This window comes from Ochotona princeps, chromosome 30 (assembly GCF_030435755.1).
Source record: "Ochotona princeps isolate mOchPri1 chromosome 30, mOchPri1.hap1, whole genome shotgun sequence".
NCBI lineage: Eukaryota > Metazoa > Chordata > Mammalia > Lagomorpha > Ochotonidae > Ochotona > Ochotona princeps.
Window position 1 is genome coordinate 13,584,419 of NC_080861.1, and position 22,562 is coordinate 13,606,980.

At 45.8% G+C, this 22,562-nt stretch overlaps 1 protein-coding gene across 3 annotated transcripts in view; it reads left to right on the forward strand.

Moving 5' to 3' along the window:
* The first annotated feature begins 2,590 nt into the window (after nt 1-2,590).
* Nucleotides 2,591-22,562, forward strand: part of RBMS3 (RNA binding motif single stranded interacting protein 3) — a 1,058,437-nt gene continuing 1,038,465 nt past the window's right edge. For all 3 annotated transcript variants that reach the window (XM_058657125.1, XM_058657126.1, XM_058657127.1), the window contains exon 1: nt 2,591-2,847. In XM_058657125.1, coding sequence (XP_058513108.1) covers nt 2,599-2,847 — 249 coding nt within the window. In that variant the 5' untranslated portion in view covers nt 2,591-2,598. The remainder of the gene's footprint in view (nt 2,848-22,562) is intronic.

The following is a 22,562-nucleotide window of genomic DNA, read 5'->3' on the forward strand; positions in this document are numbered from 1 at the left end:
GGTACAGTAACTCGCTAGTCAGCCTATCCCCACTCCTGTTGGAAGTGATGTGTGATATATATATATTTTTTTACTTCAACATTGTAAAAATGAAGTATCTGTCAAATTTCAAAACTTATTTGTCCAAAACACCACTGACTTTCTTCTTGTCTGCCTCAGAAGAGGATTCATTCTCTGAAGACACCAAATACCTTTAAAAATGGTCGCGCAAAGACGAACTCAATTGGCAGTTCCTTCTTCCTACAGCAGCCTTCAGATGAATGCTTAAAGGCGATTCGTATCATGTTGGTGCCTGCTGGCTACTCATTACTTACAAAACCTTTTGCTTCGTGTGTTCCATGACAATCTAATTTTCCGCTATAAAATCCTGTACAAATTGCTGGTGTATTACCAGGTACTGAACAAGGCACCAGAGAACAGTGTTACAAAACACGTAGCTCTCCACTTTCTTTCCTTGTCCGTGACCTCGCAAGGAGTGATACTGCTGTTTAAAATATAGTAATGCTCAGAGATTGTGTGGTGCCACAGCGCACTAATCTTCATCCAGTTGCACACACGTGACCCATATGGGCACGGGTTCTAGTCCCAGCTGCTCCATTGCTGATCCAGCTTCCTGCTCATGGCCAAGGAAAGCAACCACACTTAGCTAATCAGCTCTGGACTTAGTGGCCATTTGGAGAGTGAGTCAGTGGATGGAAAAATCTCTCTATAACTCTTTCCAAACAGAGCAAACACTTAACAAAAATACAGTGCATCCTAGACTAAAGCAAACTAATTTTTCAACTTTCAACAAGTTCATCTAGTTTTCAGACAGTTGGAAGAAAAAGAGTGGGTAATTCAGTCTCCAAACTTTTCTTTCCAAAAGCAAAGAGTACGTTATTCAGATTGCCTGTCCACACCGATTAAAGTGGCAATTAATTTCTGTCACTCCTACATGCCCTGCCAGAGACAGATTGCATTAAAGCATAGTACCTAATGGGTTCTTGCGTACCCCGCGTCCATTGGGACAGTGTGTCTTGACAAGTAAAAGTTGTGCTCCAGTTAATGCAAAACAGACATGAGATGCACACTGCAATTTTCCAGCGTCATTAGTGTTATCTGTGATACATTATACGTTAGGGGGAAAAGCCACTCTCTGCGAAGAAATGCAAGCCGAGTTCATTTATCTGCTGATCCATTTGGGGGCATTATGGAACTCAAAGCCCAGAACAATGGGCTTTATTTAATATCAAGCAGCTTCTTAACAACCCGCGAAGGGCCCTCCTGGACGTGCAAGAGTTACAGACGCAGACACAGTTCCTGGGAAGTTGTCAACTACTCCCCTGGACCCCTGGGCCTTCAAATTCGGGAGTCGCCCTGATCACCTGACTGAGCCCCCAGTTTCCAAGTCCTCCCTGACCAGCTCGCTCCCTATCGGTTCCCTGCTTGCCCCTGGGGTCACCCCTTAACCTCTTGGCGACCTGCCCTGCCAGCGCAGGACGCCCGAGAAGCGGCGTCCAGCTGGCGCCCACCCCGGGGCTACTCGCAGGGGACGCCCCGCAAGGCCGGCGCGCGCCTCCTCCGCCCCCGCCGACCCCAGGCGGCCGAGCCTGCAGCCCCACTCCGACGCGCGGCGGGGCTCCACCTGCTCCCGGTTCCAGCCGGCGACCCGGCCGTTGGCAAGGTTAGGTGGCTTTTTGGCTGGGAATTTCTGCCGACCCGGCCGGGCTTCTGGCTCTCGCCTCCCGTGCTCCAGTGCAAGGCTGCGGAGAACCGAGGAGCGCGGTTCTGGGAGACACTCGCCCCCGAGGGGTTGACCCCGGGGCCACGCTCGGCCGCGTGAGGGCGGGGGCCGCCGTGGCGGTGTGTGCGGTGGGGGTGCGGGAGTGAGGGTGGGCGCAGCCACCACTGGCACCCCCAGCGCCGCACCCCGGCAAGCTCCGCCGCCGCCGCCGCCTCCTCGCGCACAGGTCGGAGCACTCTGCGTTTCCTCAGCTCTGAGGCGCTGGGGAGAGGGCAAGGGTGAGGGTCGGCGCGTGGACGGCGGGCGAGGCTGGCCGAGTCCACCCGCACTTGACGTTCTTCCCATCCCTGTCGGCTTGGCTGGGCCAATCCCGCCACCAGGCTGTTTCTTCCCAGTAACTTTGTTCAGAAGGTTGGAAGGGAGGGGAAGCGCCCAGGGCACCCCCTCCTCTCTCTCTCTCTCTCTCTCACACACATACCACCCCAAGAGACGCTGGAGAGCGGCGGGGACCGGGAGGCCGGGCTGGAGAGCAAGTCCCCGAGCAGCCCCGGGGCTGGGCGCGCGGCTGGGAGGCGCCGCCGCCGCCGCCGGGATGCGCTCTGCCTAGCGGGACTGCCGGGGGCGCCTGAAGGCCACCGCTCCAAGGACACGCGGCCACCCGCTCCTCGCGCGCCCGGGCCCAGACGCCGCCAGGGCCGGAGCCGAGCCGGCGAGCCGAGCCGCGGGGAGCGCGGGCGAAGGGTGGCAGGAGGGAGGGCGCGCGGGAGGCGGCCCCTCCTCGGCGAGCCATGCGTGCCGCGGGCAGCTGAGGAGCCGCCGGGCGCCGCTGCCAAGTCTCCGCTCCGCTTTTGTCTTGCCCTCCAGTGAATGGGAAGATGGAGATGGATGTTGAGGGAGTTTCTCCGCGCCCGGAGCCCATCCCCCGCTCCCAGGGGGCTGGCGGAGCTTGCCCGGCGCCACCACCGCCGCCCCAGCCCCAGCCCCAGCCGCAGCAGCAGCAGCAGCAGCAGCACCACCACCACCAGCAGCAGCTGGCTCAGGATGAACTGGCCGGCGAGTGTGCAGGCGCTGAGGACAGCGACGATCCCGAGGCGAGACCCAACGGCGAGAGAGGCGAGAGCAAGGTAGGTCCACAGTGCTGGAGCGCTGTGACACCTATGGAGCACAGCCCAGGAAGCTCCTCCGGTAGTGGCTGCCACTTTAACCCCTGCGCTCCCCATCCCGGTGCCTCCCTCCACCCCCCAACGCCGCGTCTGTGTGGGGGCGGGGTGGGGGGCGGCAGATGTGGAGCGGGGCGTGGGAGCCGAGGGGGAATCCACTCGCGGTAGTGACTTTCCCAACTGCAAGGCGTGTGCCGAAGTCTGCCCTGGTTTCGTGTGCGGCGGCGGGGTGTGCGGAGCGAAGTCTTCTGGTGCATGTGGGGTGATGCTCGGGGCAGCTCACAGCGCCGCCAGGGGAAGAGGGTAGAGACCTGAGCTGGTCCTCCTTGGAATACCCGAGGCTGATTTGGGTGACCCAGGGCTGTGGGGGAACATGTCGCCAGGGACTCCTGGGACTCCTTGGAGGGAGGTGACATCCACCCAAGGATGATAACAATGGAAGCAAAGTTTGGTTCCTCTGCAGGTGCAGAGCACAGCTTCACCCCTCTCTAAGGCACCAGTCTCCCTGCTCACCTGGAGTCCTCCCACCTGGGCGGGCAGGGACCAAGTGCCTGGCAGCATAGAAGCCTGCACATCTCATGCAGCGCTGCTGTGTCATTGTAGACCAGGGGATAGCTGCTACTTACTGTGGAGAGAGGAGTTCTTCCGGTAATTGGATTCCAGTAAGAAATGGCTCAAATGCCATTCTCTAGGGCTGATGTTTCTGCTGCTGAGAAAATTGTAGAGGAAATGACATAGAAAATAATGTCTCGGTAATATTCGCAGAGTGTATTTATGATGGCTTGGTCTCCAGGCACACTTGGAGTTTAGTTTTGTGGAAGCTGGTGGTGGTTGGTTGTCGCTGGATGAGGCACACACGTGTATTTGTTAATGCATTTGAAAACTGGTTGCTAATATTGGGGGAAAAGTTGGTTCAACAAATCAAAATATTGGAACGGAGGAAGAGTCAGTCTGTGGCACTGGTGCTAGCCACGGGAGGTACACAGGGCTGGTTACAAGCGACCTGCGTCTCCTCCAGCGTGCCTCCTGGGAGGCTGCCCCGGTTTCCGTGGGACCATCCCTCCCATACCGGTGGGTTAAATACCTGGAAGATGTTGGCATCATTCGGGATGTTCCGTGTTTGGAGACAAGCTCGCTTAAGCAAGTTCATATTTGCAAGTGTTCGACATTGGTTTGCATTCTGAAACCGAGTTATGCATCAAGACTGTTGTTTGTCTACCCAAATCAATACAGTTATTTAAATGGCAGTCTACCCGGGAGTCTGAACACACACGCGATGGGTCTAGCTTGCCTCACAAATGCGTACGAGGTTTACATTGTGAAAACTATGATGAATTTTAATATCCTAATATCCTCAGCTTTCCAGTGGCTTTTGATGTCATGAATATTTAATTCTGTCGTGACTGCATTTTTTTAAATCACTTTCCATGACTGTGTCTGCTCAGTTTTAGGAATTCACCCTAACTGAGCAACATATTTCCTCATGGAAGCTCTTATCGTTTGTACAGGAGGTGTGGGGAATAATTAAAATTTAGAGCCAGTACTGCCGTTTCCATATTGCTGGGTCATGTGCCCTGAGCAGGAGAAATTCCTGCCATCAGCAAAAATCTCTGCTTATTTGCGTTCCTTTGATGCGCCATGCAGATTGTCTCATGTTCGAGTGGTGGTGAGGAACAAGAGAGGCAGTGGCACTAGACGTATTGCTGCAGGTGAAGGGAGGCCTGAAAGCGAGTTGATTACATTAAGTTAATTAGCATGTTCAGATAATTGAGTATTCCGGCGATGTGATTTGCTTCATGTTTGTCTGCAATTTCTTGAGGTGGAAACAAAATACTACTTTTTTCCCTCCAGGTGTTCACCTTAAAAAAAATGATGTTTGGTGCCTCCTTCTTTTAACTGCACTGAGAAATCAGCCGTGTTAACCTCTTGCTCCACTCCGGCTTCTTTCCGCCAGCCTTTCTACGAGTTTGAAGATGGTTTGCTGTGTTTCAGATGTCAAGAACTGTCTCTGTTCTTGATGGGTACTAACGCAAGTTAAATTATAAATAGATTTTTTTTTTTTCTGAGCAAATCCTGGTTTCCTTGGAGGGAAAGCCTTTGGCTGTCTGTCCACATCATGCCACCAAAATAACCGGAGATTGAATTGGGTTAAAGTGACGCGGGGATTCCGTCAGATTGTTTTGGGGTCATAGGGGGAGAGGATCACAACAGTTTAAAACAGTCATGTACTGGTATCAAGCCATGCACCGTTTCATGTTTTCTTCTCACTCTCTCACTCATGAGAGTCATACAATATAAGTTTTGAAAACAGATTTTTTTTTATTAGTAAACCTTCTGCCAAGTAAGGGTACTGTAAATCATTGATGAGTAGAGATGACTCAAAAGCAGTGTTGTGGGAGGTGTGGCATCGCTCTCAGATTCTGGTTTGGGGCTGTGAGTTATTCTCTGCCAAGTTTATTTCAGTTGTCCTGGTGGAACACAGAGGCTTGGTGTCACAGTTCAGCCTGTCTCCTCACTCAAGTCTTCAGGAGCCGAGTCCTTTGTGCTTAGGGGGCTCCCAAGTCCTGAGCAAAGTGGGTCATGAAAGAGAATTTCCCCTTAGGGTTTCATCCTGTCTCCAGTGCTTTTCGCCTAGAGTCCCACTGCCTGCAAACTCTCCAGCCGTTACAAAGAAATGACAGAGTGGCTACACAGCGTGTTGGATGGGATTCCAAGGAGTGCAGGAGACCCGACACCCACCATCTTTTCCTTCTTTGTGCTTTAACGAGAGTCCACAAGAAATTCTTAACCAAACACCGTCTCTTTTTTTTCAATGGGGACATCTTCAGACAATGTGGTAATCACTTTTGGTGACCTAGTGTAGTGAGCTATTTCCTTACCTAGTAGTTCAGGGTCTGCTACCTCCTGTTTGAAAAGAGAGCCTGGAAGCTGGTCCCAACTCTCTGTCTAGTCTTGCGAAGGAAGATTCCATGGTCATTGTTCCTGACGAAGAACCCTTCTAACGCTTCAGAGTATTTTCACATTTGGATTTTGTCTTTCCCAACTCTTGCTTGCCATGTTTTCTACAGGCCCAAAATATGCCATGTTTTTGGGGCCTTTTACATCTCTTTCTGGTAAGCTTTGATTACATGTAGTAACTCTTAGATGGGTGTTTATTAAAAATTTTTATTTGGAAAGTTCAGAAAAGTTCCTTAGGCTGAGAGCCAGCACTCCAATAATGGCTTAAGGCCCTTGTTGTTGCCAGGTTAGTCCCGCATATGTGTGGCTTCTTTCCCTGATTCCCTATGAGTAACACAATGACTTGTTCTTGTCCCTTTTGTCTCTCTTTCATTATCGCTTCGTTTTCTTCCTTCTCTGCCCCCTGCCCATTTTCCACTTTCCCTCAGCTGCCTTACACGCTGGTAACTATGATGCTTTGCACAGAAGTTCGATGTATGGCCCAATTCTAACGTATGTGTGTGTTTTTTTCTTTTTCTTTATTTTTTTAAAAATGTAAGCTGTTGGTACAGTCTTGGTTGGGGAGACGTGTGAGTGTCCTGGCTTTGGGCTAGAGGACTCCGTGCTGTTGCTACCGATCATACTTCATTGGTGAAGATGACTCAAGATTCCCACTTAAGTTGCATCCCATCAGTAATACTGTCTTAAACCATCTGTCTTAAGGAGGGTGCTTGAGGGAAACTCTTGCTCAGCCTGTCCATTACATTTTTTAAAAAGCTTTTCGTTTTGAAATAATTTTAGATTCGGGAAAGAGTTACAGGGGTGAGGCAGAGTTCCATATATGCTCTGATCATCTTCTTTTCATAATAATTTCCTACATAATCATGGTATGTTTAGGACAATGAAGAAATGGCGTTTGTATAATTCTGTTAGCTATCCTTGTCCAGTCAATTTTGTTTGAGTGGATGTATAAAGTATTGATATTTTCCATTGTATCTTTATATTGCCTAAAGCCATTTTTAAGAAATGCAATGGTGTTTATGAATCAACTTTGCACGGGAGTTATCTTACCTTTTGGTACTAGGTGAAAGCTTCTTGCAAAGGGCAAATATTAAGGTCCTTGAAATTCTCTATCAACAACCCCTGTGGGAGTTACAACTTTGGCAAAGTGTTTGAGTGTTGCACACCTGTAGGAAGTCTTTTTATTCCTCCACCTTAAAAGCATTCCTGCTTTAGGTAAGATAAGTTTTGTCACTATGTGGAGGACAGCGAAGACTCAAGTGGCAAACGGAAGGAAAGAAGGCAATTAAGAAAAATCAAAGCAGTTCGTTTTGGTGCTGAACCCTTCCTATGATTGTTTCTGGCATGACAAACAATGGAATCCTTTGATTTCCATTAGCCAACACTGGCTCTGAATCAGAAACTTGCCCATGTTAGGCAGATGTCACAGCGATTAAGAGTGTTGACTCTGAAATCAAAAAGACCTGAATTTGATCTTGGCTTTCTATCTTACAATCTCTGTGACCTAAGGGAAAAAAAAAAGTCTTCACCTTTCCAGATCTCTCTTCATCTGTGAAATAGAAGTAATTGTTGTGCTGTCCTATGATCATTGTGTGCCTCTAATGAGAAAAACCTTATGAAGTTGTTAATGCTGCAAATGCAGTGACTGCTCAATCATTGCTTTCATGGTTTGGATAGGATTGGGTGCCTTAAACTCATGCAGATGTTTAAACCCCAAAGTCTTAACCATTAATGAATGGATGCTCATGTTGAGGAATGAGGATGAAGACGCCATGGAGTTATTGTATCTGACAGCAAGACCTTGGAGCAATGGCTGGACTGGTTTGGGACAACACTCTCTGTGGGATCAGGATGGTGTGATAGGAAAGGTCACAGAGAAGGCAGGAAGAGTGTGCAACCTGTGCCTCAGCCGTCTGACTCTCCATATTCTCCTCCCTTCACCATCCTCTGGCTTCACCAGATGCCTGAACACATGGGGCTGCCCACTCTTGGACCGTAAACCTCTAAACTGTAAGCCAAAATTAACCTTCTTCCTAAGAATCATCTCAAGGTATTTTAGTAAAGAAAACAAGCTGCTCTGAAATCCTGAAAATGATTACAAGTTGGGACTCTCAGTTCCTCCAAATCTTCAGTGCTAGGATTGTGGCAGGGACAAGATGCAGACCACCATCATGCATTTAGACCAACATGGTGCCCACCAGCATGATTTTATGGCTTGGGCTTTGTTTCCTGTGTCTTTTCCTGGTAGGTGCTAGGTTACTAGAGAATGTGCCTGGCGTGTGAATACTTTGAATAGAAGAGAAGAGCTGCCTTTATCTGGAAAGCCAAGGAGAGCCAGGATGGTCCGCCCCTTCCTCCCAGCCACCCAAGATTTCAGGGATACACATAAGGCACCAATAAAGTGGATGGATTGCTCCGCTTTTACACATTACATTTATGGCTTCTCAGGAGAAGCAGGTGGTGAGTTTTAGGGCCTAAGAAAAAAATAATTGAATTAAAAAGTTGTGTCCATTAGGGCTCTTCGGTTGCAGGCATTGGATATTGAATGTAGTTTGAGAATGAAAATATTTTACTGTGAGGTTGAAAGGTAGCCATGAAAGTGAATGGAAAGCATGGGAAAGCTGGCTTTGGAGAAGTGCTGAAACCAGAGGAGTTCAGAAGTGCTTCAGTAGCAGAAAGTGATGAATCATCTCTCAGTGGCACTGACATGAATACTTGGTGTGGAAAGGTCATCTAAATGGCTTGGTTTGGATCTAATACGTAACTTTTTGAAAAAAAATATTTTTATGTTGCTTGAGAGGTAGAGAGATAGAAAGAGATCTTCCATCTGTTCATTTACACCTCTGATATAGTACAGGCCAAAGCCAGGAGATCGAAACTCCATCTAGGTATCCCACATGTGTTACAGGGACCCGAGTACTCAAGTCATCATCCGATGTCCTTCAGGATAGGCAGCAACAGGACTCTGAATCATAAGCCGAATAGCTCGGACTTGACCCAGGGACTCTGATAATGGGTTGTGTTTGTCCTAAGTGGTGACACAGCTCTTATACCAATTGTCCCCTTTGTCTACTTCCTGATTAGGGGAAGGTTGTAAATTGTGCATTTTTGAAAGGATGTAGTTCCTTGGTGGAAAAAAAATCAGGGTGCTATTACTAGAGGGAATGGATAGAGTTAGCAAAAAAACCATCATTGGTCTTTTCCTGGAGAGAGAGAAGGGGAAATAAAAAGAAGAAAAAAAAAAGGGAGTGAGGGGTAAAGAGATAATAAAACAGGAACAGTCACATTTGGGGAAGAATCTGGAATATTTATTAACATTGCAGCCCTTTCCATTTTAGAAGGAGGGCTGCAGGGGACATGGTGAAATCTTTTGCTTACTTATGCGCAGCAAGAAGGGCAGTGAACTTGATTCTTATTTGTGTCAAGAGACTCTTAGAATTAGGAAACTGGGTTGAAACACAGGCCTCCAGGATCTAGTCTATCCCTGAATCCCACCTCTCCAGTGGAGAGAGGGGAGACTCCAGGAGTACTGATCCGCCTAGCTGAAGGGAGGGCTGGAACTTGAAGGCCCTCTCACCCAACGGCATGCATCCAGGGAACACGGGTTGAAATCCCTCCTCTTCTTAGAGATTGCTCATCTTCTCTGACTTATGGGGTCTGCTTCAGAATATATCCATTCTTAGCCTGACCTCTGACAAAATGAGATTAGTTACACACAGCTGCTGAGCAGGTAATCAGAACGGGATATTTAAAAACACAGACTTTTCATGGCCCTCATGTCCATTAGAATAAAACATATTACGGTCTTTGTCTTGAGATAAATTAAGCCGGTTTGATTTCCTGCTTAAATTCCCAAAGCTTTTTTTGTTTTTTCCGCCATTGAATTTACATGTCAGGATGTTTCCACTCTCTCATTTTGACCTCACACCATTCCCAGGAAGTTCTGCAGAAGGAATAAACAAACACAGGGTCAGTTCCTCATCCGATTTTAAAGAATGTTTGCTTATATATTTTGAAATAATTGTATAGAGAGTGAGAGGCAGATAGTTTCCATTTTATGGTTCATTCCCTATATGGGCACAATGCCCAGCGCTTGGTGAGACCAAAGCTTCATCCAGGTCTTCCAAGTGGGCTGCAGGGGCCCAAACACTTAGTACATCTTCTGCGACTTTTCCCAGGCTGTTATTAGGGAGCTAGATCCGAAGTGGAACAGCCAGGACATGAACCCATGCCAATATGGAATTCCAGCATCTCACTCAGTCACAGAGCTCATATTTGAGTGGCAAGTGTCAGGGGTGAGCTCACCCGTAAGTGTGGATATACCAACTTCCAGCACCGTGCCCTGCACATAGTAGGCACTCAATCAATGATAGATATATTGAATTTTTTCTTTTTAGCTGTTTTTGCAAAGACTAATTTATTTTAAAGACTGACTTACAGAGGAGAGAGAGAGAAAGAGAGAGGTTAATCTTATATCCACTGATTCCCTCCTCAAATGGTCACCACGACCAAGCTGAATAGGCCAGAGCCAGAAGCCTGGAACTCCATCCGGGTCTCCCATGTGAGCAGCAGGGACCCAGGTATTTGGGCCCTCTGCCATTGTCTTTACAGGACCCTCAGCCTTGAGCTGGACTGGCTTTGGAGTGCCTGGCAGTGCAGCTGCTGCTTACATGGCATGTCAGTGTTGCAAGCTGTGACTTAACATGTTGTGCCACAACACAGGCCACATGTTGAATTCTTTCTTGTGTTTGGTCGCCATGTAACAGGACTTCTTAGATTGCTGGAATTGTGACATAGAAAGAGAACAACCCATATTTATTTTAAATTATTGTTTTAGGGTACAGTTCCATAGGCTCTGGGACTTCCCGCCTCCCTCTCCAAGTTCCCTAGTCTACCCTCCTCCCTGATTGATTTCCCCTTAGTATCGCAGTGGGTGGTGAGAACAACCCATATTTTAAGGAGGAGACACACACTCATCCACAGATCATGGTACTGTAAAGGATGAGGGCTGCAGATGAGGGGTGGAACAGAAGAACTGCAGGGAAGGGAAGGAACATGGAGAAGATGCCTGTCAGAGCGTCTTAGATGGATTGGAAATGTCAGGCAAGGGATTTCCAGAGGTAAGGAGTGCGTCAGAGTTCAAGGTGACAAAACAAGATTCAGAAGCTTGACATGGTTGAGCTCGTGGCTGGAGGTACATCAGTCATGCAGGCCTTGGGGTAGCATGGTGGGATGCTTGGGATTGTCTAAATGGAAAGTTCAGAGGAGTGTTAAATGAGACCACCCAGTGGTCTGATGATGTCCAGCACTGGTGCCCAAACTTAGAAATTCCATGGACTGTTCACTCAGAAGAAAATGTGGAGACAGAAATAGTTAACTCCTATGTGTTGTGTCACAAGAAAGGAAACTACATTGTTTCATAAAGTGCATTTGAGAGCTACAAAAGGATAAATAAATATATGTCAGGTTAGAGTAGCCTTTCTTGAGAAAGACTAGGTGGCAGCCTTTCCCCAACACTGCATCCACACCTCTCTGTCTCATGTATTTATTCTATCCATTGTGTCCCACAACTGCATTGTCTCCCAACCCCTTGGTCCTATATGGATTGGGTGCCAGGAACTGCTGTCTGTCCCCTGGGACAGACTGGAGACTAGGCTGAGGCATTTTTACTGAAATTATCTTCCTTTTCTCATGGAGACACGCTTTGGAAGAATGCAAATTAGCAGTCAGAGCGTTGCAGATTGTTAGACGAGCTTGTTGTCACCACTTTGTAAAAAGTAATTGAGGAAAAGGCACTGTTGAATTCCCAGAGACGTGTTGCTGGAGGCAGTAAGCTCAACAGTAACTCCACTAGCATCTTCTTCCAAATTGAGGCCACTTCACACTTCTTCTAAGGTTAAGTACTGACCTCTGTAACAAGCATTGAAAGTAGCCAAGTGAAAGGAGACTGTGGGAGTCAGAGAGACACCAGTCAGTGAGTGTCTGCATTTCTGTGCGCTGTTCCCTTAATATGCAGAGGCACAGGCCACGCTTCAGTCACAGCCACTGGCAGCAGGTTCCTGCCTTGGCCAGCTTAGAACTCTCCCCGGGACAGATTCCCTAGTTTTTTTTTTTTACCACCTAGTTTCTTTTTCCTATAGATATATTGGCATTTTTATAGCTAATCACAACTCATCCCTATTAGGTATTCAGCCAGTTTTGACAAATACAAACAGCTGTGTAATTATGAACTGTACTTGAGATAAAGAAGCAGGACTTGTCTGTCACTCCAAAGAGTTCTTTTGAATTCTTAGACACATAATCCCATCATCTTTCCCCAGCCTTTTCTGGAATCCATGGGAATGGCGTAAAAAGGTTTATTGCTTTCTGTCTCCTTTTTTTTTTTTACCCAACAAGATGTATTTGATATCTGTGTGGTGGTATGTATCAGTTGCTCCCTTTTCTTAAAATGAGTTGCATTTTTTGGTGGGTTGGTTTTCTGTCCTTCCGGGAATGAACATTTGGGTTATTTACAGATTTTTTGGCTTCTGTGAAAATGAAAACCTGCATAAGCATTTTTTGTTTGTGGGTGTACACATACCTTCTCATTTCTTTTGCGTGAACTTCTAGGAATGGATTGATTGCTGGGTTGTTTTGTAAGTTTGTACTTTGCTTTTTGAAATGTGCCTGTCTGTTTTCAAAGGTGTGCCTTTTCATGTTCTTACTGTAAGATGCATGAGAATTATGGTACTCTTTGTCATTGCCAAAACTTGGTACTGTGAATATTTTAAATTTTTGTCCTCCTGTAGGTGTGTAATGATACATTCTTCTGATTTTCAGTTACATATCCTATCAACTAGAGACAGTATCTTCTCACATGCTGGATTGCTATCTATATGTTTTAAGGGCAAAAACTCTTTTCCAGCCTAGTATAGAAAAAATTGGATTGTTTGTGTCCATATTTGTGCAATTGTTTTCAGAAATCCTAGTGGAAGTTTGAGACATATTTCAAGTTTTCTTCCTTGGGTGTTGGTGAACTAACATTTATTGGGCACTTATCATGTGCCAGTCATAACCCAAGGTAGAGTCACATTGGGTGATCTTATTTTCTGCTCTGCAGTGTTGCTGTGAAATAACTATTATCAGCCTTGCGCTCACACAGCTGTTGTGGGAGGAAAGATTGAGATTTCAGTCTGCCCAACTCCTAGTCCAGGTTTTCAGTTGTGCCTTCAAGGCCTGTTCTCTACAACTTTCTGGTTTGTTTCCCAGCCCAAACTGCTTGCCAGGTTCTGGATGTATTAAAAACAGCCTTTAAAAGAAATACCATGGTTGGCATTGACATGCAAATCAGAACATTGACTTTTAAGGCCTAAGAGAATGCCTCCAGGTTTTTATTTTTTTCGGTCTTGAAAAATAATAACCCTGCAAACTCCAGAAGATGGGAAAGTGAGAATTCTTCAGAAGAGTGAAAAATTGAGGTGCGTATTTACCTTGGAATGTATAAGGATATAAGGATATCCATCAGTTAAATTGTGCCGTTGGGGTATTGTGGGCAGCTAGGCTCGAATTCAGCTCTGGAAACCAGGCACGCCTCAGTTTCGTTCTCGCAAGCAGTGAGGATTTTTAGACAAACCGTGCGAGCCTAGTGGTCTCAATTCTGTTTTTAGGGATGATTGGAAGGATGGAATCAGCTGTTAGAGCCTCCCACCATCCCTGGTTAGCATTACAAGCCCTGTGTTCTAGGAAACACTTGATTCCAGGTAAACTAGGACAGTGGGTCACTCTAGTAGGGTGACACAGAGCATTGGGACCGGTTCAGACTCAGCATGTGGGAAACATCACTGTTGGAAGTGCTCTCGGGCATTTGATCTTGGAGTCTGAAGATGACTCATTGTGCTTTGGGATAGCGATGATCCCAGTTCTTTAATCGACTCACAAAACAAGTTCTAAGCAAAGCCCAGGATTTAAACTGGTTAAATGGTATTATTGTGCTGAAAAAGTGATACAGAATTTTCCAAGTCCGTTTCCCAAAGCCTCCAGCTAGGAAGTGTGTTTTTGGAAGTCCATCGAGGAAGTTTTCCCTGCAGGCGAGGCAAGGGCTGTGTGTGTGTGTGTGTGTGTGTGTGTGTGTGTGTGTATGGGGGTGGGGTGGGTGGCTGCCTTCATGAGCTGGACAGACTCACCTCAACCAAGGATTTCTACAAAGTTGCATGGCTGATACTATTTGTGTCATTCATTAAGGAACACATTTGGTATTTCCCATGAGAGTCTCATTTGGGAAGAAAGTACTCCTTAAAATTCATTTTTATAAAATGAACAACTTTTACGTATTTCATAATATAGATTTAGGATGCTTCCCATCCTACCCTCTCTCCCATCCATATTTCCTCTCCCCCTCTTCCGTCCTTACTAATTTTTCACAATGACATACTTTTGGTTTCCTTAACCATCACAGGCTGAACACTCTGTTAGGTAAAGAATTCAATAAATAACAAATAGGAAAAAACCACCAATAGCCCATTGTTACAGGTAAGAAAATTGGGGTGTGGATGATGTGACTTTGAATCCTGGCTCTGTCACCTCTAACCATGAACTTCTGGACAAGTTACATTTTCTTGGAGTTTCAGAATTTTCAACTCTGAAATGGGAATAATATATTTACCTTTCTCAGAACTAACAAGAATAGAAAGTCCAATTCAGTAACACATGAGCAAAAGCACTTCATGAATCCTTACAGAACTCTGAAGAGAGTATGTGTGTGTTGTTCGTGTGTGTAGAGTGCCTGGTGTTGTTGGATAAAATGAGCCCCCATAGCCTTAGTGGTTTCCTTGGTTCTACTTAAGAAGCTGAACACAAAATGATGGCCTTAAAGGAGCTGGGTGTTAGAGCACATAGGAGCATCTGGGCTTTCCTGGGAAGGAGAACCTTCGATGACACTGGGTGCATGCAGGACTGCTTTGTGGTACGCTTCTTCTCCTGGGGCATCTTCAGCTGACCTTGACAGCTTTTCTGCCACCCTTCTGTCTTGCTTGCTGGATGACAGTAGTACTGACTTTGTGGGTGTTGTTCAGTTTTTGGAGCTTACCGTTTTCTACTTAGAGCGTTTGCCTAGAATGTTCTCTTCTTTCCTTCATTTCCCTTCCCTCCTCCCCTTTCACTTAGCACATTCTCAACCAGGCTTCAGAATTTCAGACAGGTCCATCAGGGAGGTTGTCCTTGCTTTGTATCTCACGCTCTTTGTTCCGTAAGTCAGCTTCCTGCTGCTAGGGAATCATCCACTCTTCATTGTGTCATTTGTGGAGTGCACACCAAGAGGACAGGGACTTGATCTGTCTTCCCGGTATTTCTCCAGCTCTCACATTTCAGCCTTCAAATACATCTTAAAATTACTTTTGGCAAATAAGCTGGGTATGAATACCCATTTTTGATAATCTTTCATCTAGTACCTCTAAAAAGTAGGTAAAGAATGATGCATTTCCTTGTATATCCTGCATTGTAGTGGGAGAGACAGATGCTAAACAAGGAATTAGTCAAATCAGTGTGACACATACTATATAAACAATTGAACAGGTGATCTGACAGAGAGCTGCAGGTGTGTGAGTAGAATCCCTACCTAATTATACTGTACAAGACTGTTGAGTCAAGGTAAAGAAAGAAGAACCACCCCTGTTTCTGCCTGAGTCATCTACCTTGTTGCCTCAGAATGGGGCTTCTACCACTTGTTTCTACATACTCTGCCGAATGGTAAATTCCCTTCACTGTGTTGGCATGGGGAAACACTTGGCGCGTGTGCACCACCTGTCCTGTGTCCCATTAGATGAATCTTACTACCCATAGGACTCTCCTAAGGAGTTCAGCGTTGGCCTTGGAAGCAGGCACTCATTCATGGACAGTCGCACGGATTTGGTGTTAAGCCAAAGCTGTGCTGTCCTCACCTGGGCTCCCAGCTTCCCTAGCATCCCCTCCTTACTTGCCTCCACCACAAACTCCAATCCTCAACACTTGTCCTCTCCATGTGTGGACTTCCCTCATCCAGTGTGTGGTGGTCAATAGACGTGGATAGCTACTTAAATGCAACTCAAAGGAAATGAAATTCCATTTGCAACTCCTCGTTCGCACCAGCTACACTTCAAGGGCTCACACAAAACAAAACAAAACCTTAAGTACAAGTGCACTGGCTCCCATGTCGGGCCGTGCCAACGCACAGCATCTCTGTTTCATCGCCCACTGCGACTTCTCTTGGGATGTGTTAGACCTTATTCGCTGGAATCCCTCCAAGGTCCTCTGAAAGCAGTCCTTGCACAAGGATGGAGATTTGACAGCTTTCTGGAGTTTGCTTTAGGTTTGTGTTTGTGGTGGATTACTTACAAATTGTTTCTGAACTGTCAGGACTTGTGTGCGTGGAGGGTGCTTGGAGTAAGATCTCATTCAAAACCTGCGGCTAGTAGAGTTGCTATTTTTACTTAGGTATTCCGCTGAGTCTTGGTATTTGTCTCTGGTCATTATCGAAAACAGTCCCTTGGTGAAGTGGTTCCAAGAGATGTGTTTTCTGTTATCCAAGTTCAAAGCCTTTATCAGTGAGTAGTTGAGCCACTGCCTGAAGCACCATCAACATCTCCTCTTAGCCATTTGCTAATGATTGTCCTCACATTGTGTGGAGCCTTGTGATGACACTTATTGTCAGAATACACAGGCAAAGAGATCTTGCTAAACGTCCAGATCTAATATCACAGAGCCTTCGTGTTTGCAACAACAAGGCAGGGAAGAATTTTTGAATTATATAATGGGACAGGAGTACTAGGTTATAAAGTGACACGTGTAAGGTGCCCTATTCTTTTTATAGCTCATTCAATAAAACTCCGAGTCTGTTATGATCACCACTGGTTTCAGTGGTGAATAAATGAGAAAAAGGGGGTGTAAAAAAGGAAGCTGGTGATAAAAAAAATAGCATTTCCTGCCGTTTTTGTGCTTTTTTTTTTTAATCCATGAGTGAAATGAGTGATCTTTTTAAGACTAGGGGAAAGACTGGGGACTTAGTCCTAGAAGATCCTAGTGTGGAGCTTGCTGTGCCTTTGTCTAGCACATTAAATGAGTGTCAGCAGGAAGAGAAATGGGAAAACGGCCCTAGGGTGGGTTTGGTGAATTTGCTCCCTGTTAGCTTGGATAAAAATTTGAATGACACCTTGAAGTGATCTAAAACTCGTTTATTTACACATCCAGACCCTTAGGCATCCCATTCCGAGTGTACCAGTGCATGGGAATCCGAGTGAGGGATGAGCACTTCCTTCCCTCTGTGGCTGCGGTGTGGGGTAATCTGCACAGGGAGTGATCAAGAGAGAAAAAGATACATGGCCAAGCCAAATAGGCACGACATTTATTTGGTATTTCTATGAGGAGCATTAAACAAATACTAAAAAAACCAAACCAAATCAAACCAAACAAAAACCCTTCAAATGCAGAAAAGTCAGTATGCTTGTGGAAAGTTAGGCTTGTCTCCAAGGGGACCAAAATGGCCCATTAGTCATTGCCAAGGATGTGAAGTGGGAGCTCCTGGCAGAGACGGTGCCTGAGACTTCACTTTTCACTCTGGGATTTGGGAGTGACTACAGGCTAAGGGGAAATGGGATAATTAATGGGCTTCTGATCTGTGAAAGACTTAGTTGTCTTAACCGTGGTGTCTCTTCCAGTTCACCTCTCAGAAGCACAGGTGAATTCTCTGTTTTGACAAACACACTGAGTTCTGAGTCATTGCCTGCATGTGGGACAGTCACTTGTCCATTTATTTGCTCTCTTTTCTGGGACATTTTGGAGTTAAAAAAACAGAAGCCCCTGTTTGTGTCCCAGTTCTTGGATTCTGCAGGTTCATTGTATCTGTGGCCATGTCAGCTTGTCATAGGAGGCAGAGCAAAAAAGGGAATCCTTGTGGGAAAATCAGTATTGCAGATCATTGTTTCACAGCCTCTGTAATGTTTGAGAATGTGTGTGAAGGCATTATTTTAATACATCAATTTGACTATGGCCTAGAGCTAGGATTTACATCTCGAGGGCTATCAAATACAAAGCATGACACCAAGACTTCATTTTTTGCTGTTTTCCTCTGGTGTCAGTCGTCTAACAGGTATCTTTGAGGAACTTCACAATATCTGTAGAGTTCATTTCATGCTGGATTAGCCGAAGTGGGTCTAACCTTCTTGGTAGCTAGCCTAAGTGTCTGTAGTGCCGGTTGGTGAAACGGAGCCTGCGAGAGTGCTGTTCCAGCTGGGGATCCCATCACTTTCCCAGAACAACCTGGCTCTCTGCTGATGCTTCGTCAGAAAAATAAACGTGGTAATTGAATTGGGGATTTAAATGGATCACATGGAAAACAGCCCCATTCAGTTGCTGGCGCTATCGTAAGAAACGCCTGTGGTCTTCCTCGCAGGAGCTTAGTGCTTTCTGGAGATGATGGCTGGGTCTGTGCTTGACTGAATCTTTCTCTGCATAGATCAAAACATCGCATTGCCCTCCATAAATATACAGAGTTACTGGGTTCTTACAGTGGAGTCTACAGACCACATTAAATCTGTGCAATACTAATTTAAAACATCTAACGGAAAAAGAAAATTAGACAAAAGCTTTTTAAAACATCAAAGTGAATTCTGGGGCCAGTGTTGTAGCACAGCAAGTCAAGCTCATGCTTGCTAGGTCAGCGTTCTAGATGAGAGAACTGTTTGGATTCCAGGTTGCCTCACTTGGAATCCAGTTCCCTGACGATACCCATGGGAAGGCAGCAGAGTGGCCCAAGTCCTTTGGCTCCTGATACCCATGTGGGAAACCAGGATGGATTCCAGGCTTCTTGCATCGGCCTGGACTGGGGCTGGCAGTTAGGACCATTTGAGGTGTAAACCAGCCAATAGAAGGTCTCTTTATCTCTGTCTCTCCCTCTCTCCCACTCTGCTTCTCAAATTAATAACAAATTAATCTTTAAAAGAATGAATTGCTTCTGTACACTCCTTAAAGCAATAATCTGTCACCCTAGACTCAGGCAATATACGAGCTACTTGTATTTTTAGGCCGTCATGATTGCTGTTGAAACGAGTTGGGATTTGGAAACTCTGAATGGCAAAATCACTCACTCTGAGAGCCTTGCAAGTGCTGATTGGATCCTAGGAAGAGGATCTAGGTTCTGTAGCAGAAGATGATGATTCTGAGAAGATAATGCAGTGGAATTTTTTCAGGAAATAAATATTGGTCCTTTTGAGCATGGTAGTGATGAAAACTGTGCCAGGCTATGTAGCCACTTCGTCTTGGAAAAGAACAGGTCTGGCGCACAACTCTGTATAGAGCTGGCTTGTACAGGCTGAAGTAAGTGACCGCCTCTTGGCACGTGAAAGGTCTCACACTCATGCGTGGGAGTGTGAACTAGACACACTTTAGGTCCCTCCATGCCACCTCCCCTGGAAATCAGACAAGTGTGGTTCTCATCACATCATCACAGGGCTTCTCGTGGCAGCTGGTGGGTGGAGGCCAACAGCGTCCTTAACTGTCCTGCAGTGCCCAAGACAGCTGTCCCTGACAGGGAGTATTCAGTGGTGCCCAGTCAGATACCGTGATTTATGGAATGTTATTCATCTTTAGGCACCTTACTTTTGTAAAGAGTTCATAAGGTTAAATGTTTAGACTGTTAAAAAATTAATTTATTTATTTGAAAGAGATACAGAAAGGAAGAAAAGGCTAGGGGGAGAGGAGAGAGAGAGAGAGAGAGAGGCCATCTTTTTCTGTTTTCCCAGATGTGTGTGAGTCAGCAGCCAGATCAGAGGAAGCTGCATCTGAAGTGGAGCAGCTGGGACTGTAACCAGCACTCATATGGGATGCCAGTGGGGGACAGACGGTAAGGGAATATGTGTTGAAGAAGGAAAATTTGATTGTAACCTGAATCTTGAAAGCTGTAGCATGTCAAATTTATTATTGAAATTTATTGGCAAAGAGAACTACTCCTGCCAGGCACTGTGAAATGGACCAGAGTCTCAAAGCTCAACATGGGAAGTGTGACATGCGTTGTTTCAGGATGGAGAGTGTTTTCTGCAAGGGGCAGGGTTATAAGTATTTGCAGCTTTGGGCTGTAAGTTTCCCTGTTGTACTCAGGTCTGTGCTGTAGTGTGAAAGCAGTCATAGACAATTTGTATATTAATGCATGTGGTTTCCAATAAAATTGTGTGTACAAAAACATGTGTTGGACCCAATTTGGCACGCAGACTATACTGTGCTATACTTTGCCCATCCCAGCTTTATTTATCTTGTGCAAGTTTATCATGGATGATTGCACGATTTTTGCTCTTTTTTTTCCAGTGGTGAGTGTTATTTACGACATTCCAATAGCATCTCCAAAGATTTTAGGTTGGGCGTCATTGCAGGAAGCATGAATTTATACATCATTAACAATTTGAAAGGCAAAGAAGAGGCCATATCCATGAATTGATTTTATTAAAAAAAATGATGCAGTGTTCCTGGAAATGATCTCTAGATTACTTTTAGGTTATTAGAATACTGTGTCATTATTTAATATTTGCTACATTTCAAATTTAGTCAAGAATCAGGTTAGGAAAAAGCAAATGAGCCATTTCAAAAGAGGATTCCCACTAACTTGGACTGTGCTAGGGGGTGGCTGCTGGACAGAGAGGTACCAGTGACCTGGCCGAGCTGTCAGACCTTGCTAGACTTTGTCCTTGGAGGTATATGATAACGTAAGGCACTGTCTGGCTAAGCGATATGCTGGGTCTTCCTGATAGCGTTTTGTGATGTGCAGTTGTGTTGCTAGGCCTTGTCAGTGTGTCAGCTAGTATGGTGTAAGTGCTGGTGATGGCTCCTGCCAGCTGTGAAGAGACACACGCACCAACACAAGTACTTGGTTTTTTATTGCTCAGTGATCACCTTTGTGTGATCAAACACTGGCCCTGCCAACAAGCCAGCCAGTCGCAATGGAGTGGTGATGAGAGATTGTTTTTGCAGTCCTTAAGCACCCTCAGTCAAGAAAGACAGAGCTGAAGTAGCTTTGCATGAGAGTTCTCGATCATTGGGTGGGAGAGGTGCAGTGTGCCGCGAGGCACGACAAGTGTAAAATTGCCCTCAAATCCTCGTTTTCTGTGCAATGTGAGGTTCTTCAGAAGTTGTTTTGGATTTTCCGAATGAAGCGTGTGCTATATTCAGGTAGTCATATTTTCTTCTGCCAGCCAGTATGGCACATAAACAGACGCAAAGAATAAGCCCTTTAACTTTGCTCTTCCCCTTGAGTCAGAAACGGATTCATGAGCAAGCCCTTTGCTGTCTTAGTCATCAAGATCTGTCACTTCAGTACAGTTGATTTCACCCTGTGACTGAAAATTCCAGTGACTGTTTACAGGGTACCTGGAAAGGTGCTGTTCCTCCGTTTCCAGGAAGCATTCCGTGGACATGGTGATGGGATGGTGATGCCAATTCCCATCCACCGGAAGGAGCTGGCACGTGGCTATGCCTGCAGAGGCAGCTGGAGGTGATCATTCATGGGGCAGCCACGTCCCAGATACCAGTTTCTTCTCCAGGAGGTTGGGGGGATTGGGGTGGATTTTGATGGAAAGGCCAACCTCTCTTCTCACAATCCCAAACTTGGATTAGAATTTGGCCTGCTTCACAGCAGTTACATTTTGTGAGAACTGAAATTAGATACATTTGAAATTTTGTGGCCAAAGCTAATCTTACTACCGTTTATGAATAAAATTTTAAGTGATGTGAACCAGGGGCAAGCATGTAGTCTACCATCTAGGATGCTGGTTGGGACACTAGAATTTTGTTTCAGAGTGCCTGGGTTTGAGTCCTGGTTGTAGTTCCTGCCTTCAGCTTTCTGCTGGAGAAGACTGTAGGAGGCATCAGTGACAGCTCAGGTCATTGGGGGTTCTTCCCCTCACGTGGCAGACCTGAATGGAGTTCCGGGGTCCTGGCCTTGGTTCCCTGACTGTTGCAAGAACCGAGGAGTGAACTAGCAGTGGGAGCTCCCGTGTCTCTGGTCCTTTGCTTCTCAAAGACATTTAAAAATACGTGAATATCACAGTAAGAATTGCAGCAAGAATCACATAATTTCAAAATTGGTGGCTAAGTGCACTGTGTAAGCTGTCTATACTGTTGAAACATTGGGAGGGAGTATCGTTTTATGCGAACATTAAGTTCTCAAGATAGGGGCACATTTAGGAAGCCATCAGTTTTGTCTACGCAAAGTGTGTTGGGGCTTATGCTCCTGTCATTGCTCCTTGTAATACTGTAACTTGGACATCACATCCACCTGCCTCATCTCCAGTGTCAATATGGCAGTCCTCCGGCTGGGTCCCTGGATGAGCTGTTGTCACTGCTATCAACACTTAGGCCAGGCATTGACTTAAATGTTCTGCTTATCTGTTATTTTATTTCATCCTCATAAAACCTTATAAGATAAGCATATCACCCTCATTTGTCCATTACCTTAATTGAATTTCAGAGGCTCAGGTGCAGGGCTCAGTGGAGCTGGGATTTTAAAACATTCTGTCTGTCTGGCACAAGGCCCTTGTTTCTTCCATGTTATGGTGCACCTCAGACCAAGTGCAGTGTAGTGAGTACAGGTGACTTTTTGGCCTCATATCTCTAGGGAAAATTAAATCACACTTTTTTTGATCCTGAAGTCACACTATGGATGTGTCTTCTTACTTCCTTGAAAATCATTCCAGAACCAAAAAGTGGTCTTCTCACTTCTGAACAGA